This window comes from Labeo rohita, chromosome 9, assembly GCF_022985175.1.
Source record: "Labeo rohita strain BAU-BD-2019 chromosome 9, IGBB_LRoh.1.0, whole genome shotgun sequence".
NCBI lineage: Eukaryota > Metazoa > Chordata > Actinopteri > Cypriniformes > Cyprinidae > Labeo > Labeo rohita.
The window spans coordinates 25,870,836-25,886,067 of NC_066877.1; the positions used below are offsets into that span (position 1 = coordinate 25,870,836).

At 34.7% G+C, this 15,232-nt stretch overlaps 1 protein-coding gene across 1 annotated transcript in view; it reads left to right on the forward strand.

The window, feature by feature from the left end:
* Positions 1-13,884, forward strand: part of clasp1a (cytoplasmic linker associated protein 1a) — an 85,462-nt gene extending 71,578 nt beyond the window's left edge. The window contains 12 exon segments of the mRNA XM_051118691.1: positions 751-897; positions 1,782-1,888; positions 2,308-2,442; positions 2,835-2,982; positions 4,267-4,428; positions 4,430-4,508; positions 5,075-5,131; positions 6,762-6,934; positions 7,065-7,193; positions 8,881-9,087; positions 9,461-9,577; positions 11,793-13,884. Of these exon segments, the coding sequence (XP_050974648.1) occupies positions 751-897; positions 1,782-1,888; positions 2,308-2,442; positions 2,835-2,982; positions 4,267-4,428; positions 4,430-4,508; positions 5,075-5,131; positions 6,762-6,934; positions 7,065-7,193; positions 8,881-9,087; positions 9,461-9,577; positions 11,793-11,879 (1,548 nt within the window). The 3' untranslated portion in view covers positions 11,880-13,884.
* The last annotated feature ends 1,348 nt before the right edge of the window (positions 13,885-15,232 follow it).

A 15,232-nucleotide genomic window follows, 5' to 3' on the forward strand; every position in this document is an offset into this window, starting at 1 on the left:
GAGCAGCAATCTTTTTTGTTTTTGAATACTACATTAGTAATTGAGTGTGTTTTAAAGTTTCCTTTCATATCTTAATTGCTGTAATGCTCCACTGCTTAAAATATTTTGGATTCTTTTCACAGAATAACAGTGAGTGAATTAATTTTCTTGCATGTGTTTAACATCAAACAAAACTGAATTAAGATGACATTTGAGATCTCTTTTTAAACTGAGTATAATATATAAGTCAAATTAACCAGGGTTGGGAATCTCGCCTGTGTTAAACCACTGTTTTCATTACGATAAAAAGTGATATTGTGTCTTCTTTTTGTCAATAATTGTATATTGCAATTTTATAAAATTTGTAGAATACTACTGAATTGGTGTTTTCTGCATTCCTGACTAAAGAATTTTTAATGGAGAAAGGAGAATGTTAAAAACCAGGATTGTCTCTTATGATTCCCATCCCTGATGTTGAAGGCACCTAAACACTAGAGAATGCTCATGTTTGTGAAATTAAGTTGGACCCACTCTCATAAATGTTGTATGTCAAAGGATGTCTGACACAGTGTAAACTCTAGTGTGTAGGTGCCATAGCAGGTCTAGGGTCTCCTGTTCATAGTAGCACTGCAGTCACAGTTTCTTATACAGTCTCTCTTTCTGTCCTGAGTTATCACCACCGGCGTTTCTCGGCATGTATAAGTTTGTTCCGGTTCATTGTGGTGTAAGTTGTTGTACTGCATCTCATGATGCATGTGGTGTGTTGTGCAGGCCGCCCAGGTGGTGCTGATCTCACTCTTTGAGCTGAACACTCCTGAGTTCACCATGCTGCTGGGCGCTCTGCCTAAAACATTCCAGGATGGAGCCACCAAGCTCCTGCATAACCATCTGAAAAACTCAAGCAACACAAGCAGTGTGGTAAGATCTCTTGTTTCATCTCTCATGAGACTGTATATTAAAAGGGTGGGTAATGAAAAAAAATATTTAATCTTCATTCAGGTACACTACCAGTCAAAAGTTTTTGAACAGTAAGATTTTTAATGTTTTTAAAGAAGTCTCTTTTGCTCACCAAGCCTGCATTTATTTGATCCAACAGTAAAATTCTAAAATATTTGTATTATTTAAAATAACTGTTTTCTATTTGAATATATTTTAAAATGTAATTTATTCCTGTGATTTCAAAGCTGAATTTTTAGCATAATTAATCTGGTCACATGATCCTTCAGAAATTATTCTAATATTCTGATTTGCTTCTTAAAAAACTATTATTATTGTCGAAAACAGCTGAGTAGAATTTTTTCAAGTTTCTTTGATGAATAGAAAGTTCAGAAGAACAGCATTTATCTGAAATTTTATAACATTATAAATGTATTTAGCATCAATTCTGATCAATTGAATGCATCCTTGTTAAATAGAATTATTAATCTGTATAAATTTATACTTCTATTTAGCAATTATTAAATGCCCCCCAAAAAATTATACTTTGAATAAGCTTTGAATGGTATAAAGTATGTTACAAAACCTTTTTATTTCAGATAAATGCTGATCTTTGGATCTTTCTATTCATCAGAGAATCCTGAAAATATGCACTATTTTTAATATTGATAATAATAATAGTAATAAATGTTTCTTAAACAGCAAATCAGCATATTAGAATGATTTCTGAAGGATTTAACTACATTAAAAATCTTGACTGGTAGTGTAAATCAGGTAAAGACAGTAATATTGTTTTGAAGCTGATCTGTTGTTTAGCCTAACCTGAATTGATTTAGCTTACAGTTTCATCTTTATCTCTTTAACAGAGTTCACCAAGCAATACAATGGGCCGCACACCAGCCCGGCACCCCACCAGCAGGACCAGTCCTCTCACCTCACCCACGAATTGCTCCCACGGGGGTCTGTCACCCAGGTAACACATCCCGTATGCTGACCACACTAATGCATGATCTCACTCTGGGCACCAAGACCTTCTACAGCAGTTTAAAGAGGCTGTCGCCTTGTTTTATGAATCTAACATGTACTAAACATGGGACTTGCTGTGTTGTTTTCTTCAAAATTTCCCTGAAAAATATAACCTGAAACCCTTAAAGTGAATTTCTGCATTTCTGGGGTGGGAGATTTATCACCTGGAGATTCATCCTCTCATGAAGGGTCTAAAACTCTTTTAAAAAGGTCTGCAGAACACTGTAGATGACGATTTAGGGGTTTCTGGTCCTCTTAAATTTATTAACCCATGCTGCTAACCACAAAACTCGGACTGGACCACTCTTTTTGTCTCTCTCCTCTTCTGCCCTGTTCTCTCCCTCTCTGGCCGTTCTGTGGGCACAGTCGGTTATGGGGTTGGAGTGTCGATGGGCTCTTAAAGCACCCTTCTCCCTCTCCTCCTCCTCCTACTCCTCCGTCTCACTCCTCTATTCCTGCCGGCCCCTCCCTCAGGGCCTTCCGCTGCGCGCTCTCACCAAGGTAACTCACCCGCTAGCGTATCACGATGAGGAGGGGCGGGATGGGTGCTTAGATTCCCACCCACTCCCAGCCTAACAGGCACTTGTATGCACACGTTAGCAGCCACGGTTTGACATCATTCCAAATACAACTCCCCCCCAATGGATAGTGGTTGAATAAAATTTAAAGCTAAGAGACAATACTATGTGGAGGATTTGTAATGCATGTAGAAGAGGATTTGCACAGGAATTAACTGACTTCTAATGTTTGCAGCATCCATTTATTTACCCATAGGTGCATGTTGGAGTTGTCCACTCAATTTTTTATGCTTTGGCTTTCGTGTTTATGTGAGTTGTTTGTAGTTCATCCAACATCAATGTTTTCCCTCTTTTCCCTCTATTTCTCTCTTTTAGTATGCTGGAGTATGACACAGAGAACATGAATTCTGATGAGATCTTTAGCTCATTGCGTGGTGTCACAGAAGCCATCCAGAGCTTCAGTTACCGTAGCCAAGAGGACCTGAATGAGCCAATCAGACGCGATGGGAAGAAGGATGATGCGGTGAGTCTATGCTTGAATTGTGGGAAACAGGAACAAGTACACAGATGGGAATTTCATGACCCCAGTTTGTGTGTGTGTTTTTGGCTATTATTAAAAAAAATGAGTACATTATTATTATTGTTATTGTTATTGTTATTATTAATAATAATAATAATAATAATAGCAGCACAAAACATTCATTAAATGGAGTCTTTAAAATAATAAATGTATCATTATTATTATTATTATTATTATTATTATTATTATTATTATTATTATTAATAGCAAAAAAACACAAATGCAGTGATACAAAATAAATAAAAATAAAAAATAAATTCATCTTTGGAGTTGTTTTTGTAGTTTGTTTGAAGCAAAACTTGTGTATTATTTTATAATTTAAAGACTTGCTGTTAACTGATTGTATTCTGTTTCCTTCAGGAAAGCACATTGTACATTGATCATGCTAATAATGAAGAAACATGTCAAAAATAGAGAAAAAGTAAATAGATAGATAATTAAATAATTAATTAGTTAATTAATTAAAATTCCAAAAAGAACTGCGAGAGTATGCTGAGAGCCACATGTACACAACCAGTCAAAAGTTTTTAATGTTTTTTTAAAGAAGTGTCTTCTGCTCACCAAGCCTGCATTTATTTGAACCAAAGTACAGCAAAAACGATACAATTTTGAAATATTTTTACTATTTAAAATAACAGTTTTCTGTATTAATATATGTGCTTTCAAAGCTGAATTTTTAGCATCATTACTTCAGTCACATGATCCTTCAGAAATCATTCTAATATTCTGATTTGCTGCTCAGAAACATTTATTATTATTATTGTGTTGAAAACAGCGGAGTAGAATTTTTTTCTGGTTTCTTTGATGTAATTAAATGTTTCTTGAACGGCAAATCAGCACATTAGAATGATTTCTGAAAAATCATGTGACACTGAAGACTGGAGTAGTGAAGCTGAAAATGTAGCTTTGATCACAGGAATAAATTACATTTTAAAATATATTCAAATAGAAAGCAGTTATTTTAAATAGTAAAAATATCTCACAATAATACTGCTTTTGCTGTATTTGGATCAAATAAATGCAGGCTTGATTCTGTAAAAAAAAAAAAAATTAAATTAAAAGTCTTACTGTTCAAAAACTTTTGACTGACAGTGTAATTTAGATTCTTTTGGATTATTTTTTTCACTCACTTTTGATGATTTGCTGACTTACATTTTATTTTTTTGGACAAATTGTGCAGACCTTATTGGCGCATATTTAAACGTAATTTCTCTCTTCCTGTCCCAGGCTGGGAAGGAAGGTGCATCTCCTGGATCTGATGCAAGACTGGGATTGGATGTAATGGAAGGGGGTCGAACTGCTTTGGATAACAAGACATCTTTGCTCAACACGCCGTCCCCGCGTTCTTTCGCTGTGCCGCGGTCGAGAGAGTTCGCACCCTATGGCTACGGGAGATACGATCACAGCCTATGACAAAAGCGCCCTGAAGGAGGCCGTTTTTGATGACGACGTGGAGCAATTCAGAGATTGTGAGTCACTACATCACCCAAAACTCAAACGTTCATTTTCACGCCATCTGTACTCCATACTGCTCCCATTGTCTGTGAACATGTAAAGAAACACTTTAAGCTGAGGAGAAACAATCTAAAAAATTTCCAGGTGAAAGGTGGCATATACAAAAAATGAAAATGTTATCAAGTCCCTTTTTAATTTATTTAATGGAATTTATTAGTCATGTTATAGCATCTTTTCATGATCTTTTCATGACCAAGCCTATTCTCGTCAACTGTTAGGGGGCAGCCCTACTTTCAACTTATATATTTAAAAAAAAAAAAAAAAACCTGAAAAGGATGTTTGCTAAAAAAAAAAAAAAAAGTGAGTAGACACTGTTACAGTACAGCAGTGACACCCTTCAATGGCAAAGCTATTCGGCAGTGAGCAACATGATGACCAGAGACCATAACAAAACATAAGTCATTAACTCCCTGTAAACCTGCGTGTCAGAGATGCAGGTGTAGCACGTAGAATAGTGGAGTTTTTGTGTCATCACTTCCCCTGCTGTTCCCCAACCCCTCCTGTCCCTCCCGTTCTACAGGCCGTCGGCAAGACTGTGGTGAGAACAAGATGGTGCTACCCAAGTGCTTTACTCCTGGTAAAGACCTGCACAGTTGAACGAGACTGTTGCACTTTTCTTCATTTACTTTCCCTTCCACCTCCTCTCTTTCAGTGTCGTCCATCTCAGTGTCTCAATGTGATGTGATGTCAACCTATCTTGAATGACACTATTGCTTTGCTAACAGGGTCATGTGATAACCGCTACAGGCTACCTTCACTAATATAGGCAATACGGTCATGTAGGTGACTGGATGTTCTAATTAAATAGGACTATAGTGTTGATTCACATGTGTTTTGGTTTACAATTAACAGAGCTTCACTGTTTGTGAACACCTTGATGTAATATGGTCTAAACCTTTCTAACTACTAACTAAAACTAACATCCAGACACTTTTACTTTGCACATTGCTGGCTAATAATGACATGGAAGGACATGTCCAGACCACATTTCACCCCAAAATCAGAAGGAAATTATATGTTGCATGAAGGGAAAAAATCATTAATAGTCCCCCTTATTTTGGGACTATTAAAGTTTTTTTTTTTTTTTTTTTTTTTTTTTTTTTTTTTTGTAATTTCCATTATATTCTTTCATTTAATTAGTAATTATCAATATTGCATTCCAGTTTTTTTTTTTTGGGTGTCTGTGTATTACAATAAAAATACTGTAATAGTGTTTTATTTAAATCAGTATAAATTGAAGGCTTCTACAAAAACTACTAAAAAAATACTGAATTATTTGTTTTAAATTAGTACTTCCATTTTGTACACTGCCATTAAAAGGTTTGGGATCGGTACATTTTTTTTTTTTTTTCAATAAGCTTCTAATGCATATCAAGGCTGTGTTTGTTTAATAAAAAAGTACAGAAAAAAGTTGTTTACATTGTTAACTATTATTACGATGTAAAATAACATTTTTCTATTTTAATATACATTAAAATCCAATTTATTTCTGTGATCAAATCTAAATTTTCAGTATCATTACTCCAGTATTCAGTGTCACATGATCCTTGTATAAATCCTTGTATAAATGCTGTTCTTTTTAACTTTTTTATTCATCAAAGAAACCTGGAAAAATATCACAGATTCCAAAAAAATATTTGGTAGCACAACCGTTGCCAACATTGATAATTCTAATAATAAATCAGCATATTGGAATAATTTCTGAAGGATGTAGGAGTAATGGCTGGTGAAAAAGTGAAGCTTTGCATCACAGGAATAAATTATATTTTAAAATATATAAAAATAGAAACCATTATTTTATATTGTAATAACATTTCACAATATTACTATTTTTTTTTTTTTTTATGTATTTTTGATCAAATAAATGCAGCCTTGATGAGCAAAGAGACTTAAAAAAAAAAAACATTACAATTCTTACTGATCCCAAACCTTTGAACGTGTATGTAGCAATTTATTGGTTTGACATAAAGTTATTTTATTATTTATTTGATTTGTCATTGTTTTTTAAGCACAATATAATTCTTTCAGCTTTTAAGGTGAAATATGACCTGGACATGTTCTCAACAGGTTTCATAAGATTCAGTAACACTGAATATCATATATTCAGATCAGATGAGCTAAAAATACAAGGTACAATTAAAGTAGGACAGTAGCTTGTTTGTGCAGCTTGTCTTCTGCTCTGACTTGAATCATTTTGAATCACACAGATCTGGTGGCAGACCTACTGAAGGAGCTGTCTAATCACAACGAGCGTGTGGAGGAGAGGAAAGGGGCTTTGATCGAGCTGTTGAAGATTGCGCGCGAGGACAGCCTGGCTGTGTGGGATGAACACTTCAAAACAATCCTATTGCTGCTATTGGAGACACTCGGGGACAAGGATGTGAGTCAAAGCGTCATATAATTTGCATCCGTAATTAACACTTTCTATATAATCCTGTATCTTTCATATGTCAGTTTGATTTTTGTGCCTGTGTGTATAATGATGGTATGCATTCTGTCTGATTATTCAGCACACTATCCGAGCGCTGGCTTTACGGGTTTTGAAGGAGATTCTGAGGAACCAGCCAGCACGCTTCAAGAACTATGCAGAACTCACAATCATGAAAACACTAGAAGCCCATAAGGACTCTCATAAAGAGGTTAGAATCTGCCTACTCAAAATATTTACTAATAAAATATTCAACTAGTATCTCTTTTAACCTTCAGGGTTAAGTGTCACATTGCTGCTTTGGGTTGATTGTTCCTTATAGCAGGGGTGAAATGTATCAGGTAGTCCGAAATTTTTTGTTCAAATTTTTACGAATATTTTGATTATATTGAAAACTAAAATTTTAATAAAAACAATAATAATAATAATTGATAGTAAAGAAAAAAAAGGTTAAATTATTATACTATAATTATAAACAGTAACACTTTATAATAAGGTTCATTAGTTAACATTAGTTACTTTAGTTAACGTGAACTAATAATCAACAGTACTTTTACAGCATTTATTAATCTTAATGTTAACTTAAAACTTGTGCTTGTTTAACATTAGTTCATGAGCAACTGTATTTTTATAAACTAACTGTAAATAGTGTCATAAATGCGTTGTTCATCGTTCATTTTAGTTAATACATTATCTAATGTTAACAAATGACACCTTATTGTAAAGTGTTACCGTAATTGGTAACACTTTACAATAAGGTGTCATTTGTTAACAATAGTTAATGTATTAAGTAATATGAACAAACAATGAACAATACATTTATTACACTGTTTATTAATCTTTGTTAGTTAATAAAAATACAGTCGTTCATTATTCATGTTAGTTCACAGTGCATTAACTAATGTTAACAAAAACTTGTGATTTTAATGTGTTAGTAAATGTTAAAATTTACATTAAGCTTAATAAATGCTATAGAAGTATTATTCATTCTTAGTTCATGTTAGCTAATGTAGTTAACTAATGAACGTCATTATAAAGTGTTTTAGTAAAATTTAAGTCAAATTTATTCCTGTGATGGCAAAGCTAAATCTTCAGCAGTCACTACTCTAGTTTTCAATGTCATACAGGCCTTCAGAAATCAACCTAATAACCTGGAGATTTTGAAAATGGTTATGCTGCTTAATATTTTTGTGAAAACTGTGGTGGCTTTTTTTTTTTTTTTTAGGATTTTATGAATAGAAGGTTCCAAAGAACTGCATTTTTCTTTCAAAATATATATGTCAATAAAAATATTATTATAAACATCTTTACTGTTACTTTTGGTCAATTTAATCCTTGCAAAATATAATTTTAATTTCTTTAAAAAAAAAAAACAAATGCTGACCCCAAACTTTTGAATGGTAGTTTGTGATCATGTATTGTAGTAGTGCAATCAGATTAAACCTAGTTTTATAGTACATTCTAATATGGGAATATATTCTATTAAACCAACCTCTCACATGTGACCACACAGTTTCTAAGAAATCAAGCTGGCCAAGTGACTTATTACTTTGTAACGGTCTCATTGAGAGTAAAATGAGCTGATTGGTCTCTTTAATCCCTTTTTAAATCCAACACCTGCACCTGCGGACACTGAGCACCTTGGTTACATCTAAAATGCAGTGACCCAAGTCAACAAACCCAACACCCTAGATGAATAAATGAATGAAGTGCAGGCATTTGAAGAAAAAGCCTATTGACTTCATATGTATTCCCTTGATATACGGATGTAAGACTGTGCAGAAAAGTGCAATCTGTATCCAAATGAAGCTTTATTTTCCCATCTAGTTTGATATTCGATCTCAGGTTGTTAAATGTCACAAACTCACTCAAGTGCTATCTTGATGTTTTATGTGCAGGTGGTTAGGGCGGCTGAAGAGGCTGCCTCTACATTGGCCGGCTCCATTCACCCAGAGCAATGCATCAAAGTGCTGTGTCCCATCGTACAGACCGCAGACTATCCCATCAACCTGGCTGCTATTAAAATGCAGACCAAAGTGGTCGAGCGCATTGCCAGGGAGTCGCTGCATCAGCTGCTGCCAGACATCATTCCTGGCCTCCTACAAGTGAGTATTGCACATTTGGCAGCATTTTATGATAAAAACATAATCTTTCTGCTTCTGTCACTTTGGAAGTATTTCTTTGAATGTCTGGGCAAGTGGTTACAAACATTGCAACTTAATGTACCAGAATGGAGAATGAGAATTGAGTTGGGGAAAGCTTTTCAGGGATTATGTTTTGTTGCCCTTTTGTTAATTTGACCTTTGTTCACCTTAGTGGACAAAACTGGGTCAGTATTAAGTATATTAGCATAGTCTTCTTTGGGAACATTGGGAGCATAGTCAACATGCCTTTTTCGTACTTTTGCACTTTTGATGATGTGCACGTGTGTGTGTGTGTATGAAGATGTTAATGCTAAAACCGTCTATCTGTCTGCAGGGCTATGATAACACTGAGAGTAGTGTTCGCAAGGCCAGCGTGTTCTGTCTGGTGGCCATCTACTCTGTGATTGGTGAGGAGCTGAAGCCACACTTGGCCCAGCTCACGGGTAGCAAGGTATGTTCACATGCAACTCAAAGTCCACCAAAAGGTTCACCCTGTTCAACCTGCTTATCACTCAGTCCTCTATTTATTTGGGCCCTCCTCTAGTTTTAGCTGGTTCAAGTGTTTTTAATATTTGGTCTACTTTCATTGCACTTGGCTTTCACTATGGAAGCCTGTGTCCGCCACTGAATAAAAAATGTAAAAAAAAGGGTAATTGTCACGACTTTATACCTCACAATTCTGACCATTTTTTCTTGCAATATCTTGACTTTTTCTAAGAATTGTGTGATATAAACTTAGTTGTGAGACATAAACTCAATTTTAAGAAATAAAGTCAGAATTGTAAGATATAAACTCAAAATTCTGACTTTTTTTTTCTCAGAATTGAGTTGCAGTAGTGACTTTTTTTCTTAGTATTGCACGTTTTTATCTCAGAATTCTGATTTCATAACACGCAATTGCGATTTAAGTCAGAGTTGTGAGATGTAAACTCTCAATTCTGAGTACATATCAGTCTTTTTTCCCCCTCAAAATTGGACTTTATAACTTGCGAGTTTATATCTAACAAATTCTGAGAAAATGTTAGAATTGCATGAAGAAAGGCAGAATTGCAAGATATGAACTCGCATTTGTAAGAAAAAAGTCAGAATTGTGAGTTTTTATCTTGCAATTTTGACTTTCTTGTAATTGAGTTTGTCACGCAATTCTGAAGAAAAAAGTCCAAATTGTGAGTTTCTCGCATTTCTGATTTTTATTTCTTGCAATTGAGTTTATATCATGCAATTCTGAGAATCAAATCAGAATTGTGAGTTTATTTTGCAATTTTGACTTTTTTTTCACAACTGAGTTTATATCACACAGTTCTGACTATTTCTTGCAATTGAGTTTATATCACGTAATTCTGAGAAAAAAGTCAGAATTATGAGTTTATATCAAGCATGTCTGACTTTATAACTCACATCTGCAAGTTAAGTCAGAATTGTTAGATATGAACTCACATTTCTGAGAACATCATATTCTCTTCAGAATTAGACTTTAACAAATACAATTCTGACTTTTTTATTAGAATTACATGATATAAACTCAGTCGCTTGAAATAAAGTCAGAATTGCAAATCGCAATTCTAAATTTTTTCTCGCAATTGCGAGTTTATATCTCACATTTCTGAGAAAAGACAGAATTGCATGAAGAAAGTTAGAATTGCGAGAGATAAACTCGCATTTGCGAGAAAATTTAGAATTGCAATTTGCAATTCTGACTTTATTTCAAGCAACTGAGTTTATATCACGCAATTCTGAGAAAAAAGTCTGAACTGTGAGTTTATATCTCGCAATTCTGAGAAAAAAGTCAGAATTGCGAAATAAAAAGTTTTTCTTACTTCATTTTCAGTGGCGGAAACGGGTTTCCATATTTTACAGCACAGAACATTAAAAAAAATTAGATAACTACATTAGTCAACATGAACAATACAGCATCTATTAATCTGATATTAAGTTCAAAATTTATTAAGATCAAAAGTTGTATCTGTTAACATTAAGTAATGCACCGTGAACTAACAGATACATGAACATTTTTATTAAGTAACATGAACGAAAATAAATGCTGTACAATTATTTTGTTTTTATTTTGTAATTTTGTACAATATGATATATTATTGTTAGTTCTTAGTTCATGGTGATTAATGCCTTCACTAATGATAAAAATCAAGACCTTATTGTAAAGTGTTAGCAAAGAACTATAGGGGCAAACTCTTTCTGGTCATATTTCACCCCAAAATCAAATTTGAATTATGCATTGTAATGTATTTGTCAATGTATTTGTTCGTTTATTTAAATTTGCATAAACTGAGTACAATTCTATAGTGAGCAAACTTTAAATAAATCTTTTTTTTCCACATTAAAGTACTGAAAATTCAGTTTTTTGTGCTTAATTGCCTTAAATTTCAGGCACTTAAAAGTGTCCACTCATCACATTTTATTCAAAAAGTATTATTTCTGTGAAATAATCAATTGTTGCATCATATTTTGCGAAATCATCTACATTGCCCTTCAGAGAAAACGTTCACATTTTTAGACACAATGCAACAGTAAACATTAACCCTGACCTTCTAAGATAACAAACCTAGAAAGTCTAAACACACGTTTTTATCTGCAAAACAGTCAGAGGTCTGTATGAGTTCTTAGCATATGCCGTATTTAAATTTACTCTTTGCCTTTTATTTCCACAGATGAAGTTGCTAAATCTGTACATTAAGAGGGCCCAGACCACCAACAGCAACAGCAGCAGTTCTTCAGATGTGTCGTCTCACAGCTAGCTGGATGTACTCTAATCAGTGCCCTACACGTGCATTTGGGAACATAGTTGTGCCTCCTCCTGAATCCTTTTTTTTTTTTTTTTTTTTTTATTGCTTCATCACAATCTTGCTGGATTTTCCCAGAGAGATTTGTTGCCCAATCAGACTTTTCTTTTCATCCAGCCTGTTACTGTCTCATTGCATCTTTCCATCTGTGGAACATTGAATGTAAAGGGGTTCAGATCGAGAGCAATGCATGCCGGCTTTTTGATAGGGAACAGATCTTCCATGATTGGCATTGCATCCTTAATTGGAGCAAACAAGCTATCTTCAGCTTCTGAAGAGGTGATTCGTTAACTACATTTATTAGTAATAACTTATTCATATTTGCAAGTGGTGTTTAATCAAGTTATTTGGATATTTTAAACGGGCACAGTTGGGTTAACTAACACATCACTTGAATTTCAGTTAATGCTAGTGGATCATTTGGCTGGCCGAGTGATAAATATAAAGGAAAGAGAAAAATGTAAGTAATTTGTAGGTTTGGCTACAATGACAACCAAAAAAAAGAAAAATGTAGGTTTAAAACATTCTTATATTCATTTTTATTTCATGGGACCGCAATACCACCCCATAATGTTGAAAGTGTAGGAAATTATGTTTGTTTCCAAGTCTTTAAGGCGGCTAATGTAAAGCAATTGTTTTGATTTTATTATAGGATGGATTATGTGTTAAAAATGTGGGCCTCACTACAGAATACAAGGACAAATTCTGAATGTAGAGCTTTTCATTTCATCTTTAGGGAAGAAATGAAGGAGTTTGTGAGTAAACATGCAAGCCATGATACACTTGGACATTTAAAAGTTCACAAACATTCAGTGGAGTTGGAAAAATGACAAGATGGAAGCATCTTCAGACAAGAAACAATGAATGAAACGGATTTACACTTTGTTCTTGGAGCAAGAGGATTGTGATGGAAATTTCGAAACTACTATGCCTTACGTTTCTTTTTCTGTTTTCAAATGCAGACTGTTAAGATATACGTGTCCACAGGCATTCTCACTACACTGCTAAAGCATGGCGCTGCAAGTTCGCGCTATAACACTAATGAAAACCCTCTAATCTCGCTCAAGAACTAGAGGTGACGTTATGTTCTCTGAAAGCTCTGAACTCTTTCCTTGTTCATCTGGAGATTTTTTCCATCTGATGTTAAGCGTTTAGTGTTTTGTACATACCTTACAATCATTGCTTCTCCCTCGCCCACAAAATTAAGGTAAAAACGATGTTGCACTCTTTTGCACGTTAACAAATAAGCCTGCATGTTTTGACGACATAACCATCCTGTGCTGCCGTGACTGACCTGGGTTTGGCTGTTTGTGCCACGTCAGCAGTCTGGTCGGTCTGTAAATACAGTATTATTATTGTTATTATTAATAATATGTTGCCCGTGTGGGGAAGTAGACAAGTGCAAAGCTCAAATGGATCTCACAGGGGTGACCAAATGTCTGTTTGTCCTCAGACTGTGAACCAGACCATATTCGAAATTAAGGACAGACATTTGAAAGCACCCTACTTTCCTTTAGTATTATATACTGGGGCATGTGGCTTTTATTGGTATGCTAAGTGTGCGTACCCTTGTTTGACGCAGCGTTTCTTTCTAATGGTTTTTAACTGATTCAGACCATGGACCGTCGTTTTGGTTTAGACTGGGGCTATTCATAAAAATAATCCGTTTATGAAAGAACAAAGCCAACTGTGAGGATCAACAATGCAAGTATTACGTTAAACGTGGCCCCTTGGTTTTCCTCAAATGTTGACCTCTAATGGTATTCCATCAAAATGTTCACTACGCATGTTAGACTTTACGTTTTGTCATTGGACACAGATACACTCTTGTATTTATAAATTTGTTATTTCATTTCCTGTCCTAATGTACAGTTTTGTTTTGTTTTGTTTTTTCAAAGGCTTGTGATAGATTTACACCAACCTGAGTTTGGCCTAGAATTAAAACGACCAGAAACATGAATTTATTGTGATGATTATTTTGTGGGGCTGTTGAATGTGCTGTCAACAACTCGGGTATTTATCACAATTCATGCACCAGTACATTTTTAAACAAAGTCACATGTGATGACGTTTACTCAGTCCTAGTTAGTCCAGTGCCACAAATGTGACCCTGGACCACAAAACCAGTCATAAGGGTCAGTTTTTCCAAATTGACATTTATACAGCATCTGAAAGCTGAATAAATAAGCTTTCCATTGATATATGGTTTGCTATGATAGAACAATATTTAGTCGACATGCAACTATTTGAACATTGGGAATCTGAAGGTGCAAAAAAAATCAAAATATTGAGAAAATCACATTTAAAGTTGTTGAAATAAAGTTCTTAACATTGCACATTACTAATCAAAAATTAAGTTTTGATATATTTACAGTAGGAATTTTACAGTATATCTTAATGGAACATGATCTTTACTTAATATCCTAATGATTTTTGGAATAAAACAAAAATCAATATTTTTGACCCATACAATGTATTTTTGGCTATTGCTACAAATATACCCCAGCGACTTAAGACTAGGTTTGTGGTCCAGGGTCACAGATGTCCATTACATTATTCTTTAATGCAGAAGTAAGCCTGTGGGTGAGACTTACGGTTTGTTTGCCGCTATAGAGAAATTGTGAGAAGAATAACATGCAGTAAACTGTAAACTGTTTGCACTACAAACCAGTGTGTTCATAAAAGATATTACATTAATATGGTAAGACACACTAATTGGACATTTAAAGCGGCAAAATAAACTCTTGTACAGCTAAAAAACGGCTGTAATTGTTTGAGACCGGAAGCCGCGCCCATAATATTTACACACGTCGCACCCGCTCTTATGCAAAAATAAGGTGTGTAGGAGAAGAATAACGATGTGCAGTAAACGGTAAAACTGTTTGCACTACGAGTTGAACACAACTACCAGTGTGTTTAACATTAAAAAATATGGTTAGACACACCAGCTTCCAATATCAAGCAGGAAAATGATCGTTTTGTACAGCTAAAAATAGCTGGACGCCGATGAGACCGGAAGCAGACCCATAATATTTACACACGTCGCACCCACTCTTATGCAAAAAGAAGGTGCGTAGGAGAAGAATAACGATGTGCAGTTAATGGTAAAACTGTTTGCACTGTGACTACTAGTTGAACACAACTACCAGTGTGTTTAACAATAAAATAATATGGTTAGACACACCAAATTGCAATATCAAGCAGGAAAATGATCGTTTTGTACAGCTTAAAATAGCTGGACGCGGATGAGACCGGAAGCCAAACCCATAAAATATACAAGTGGCCACATTAGGAGAAGAAAAAGGTGG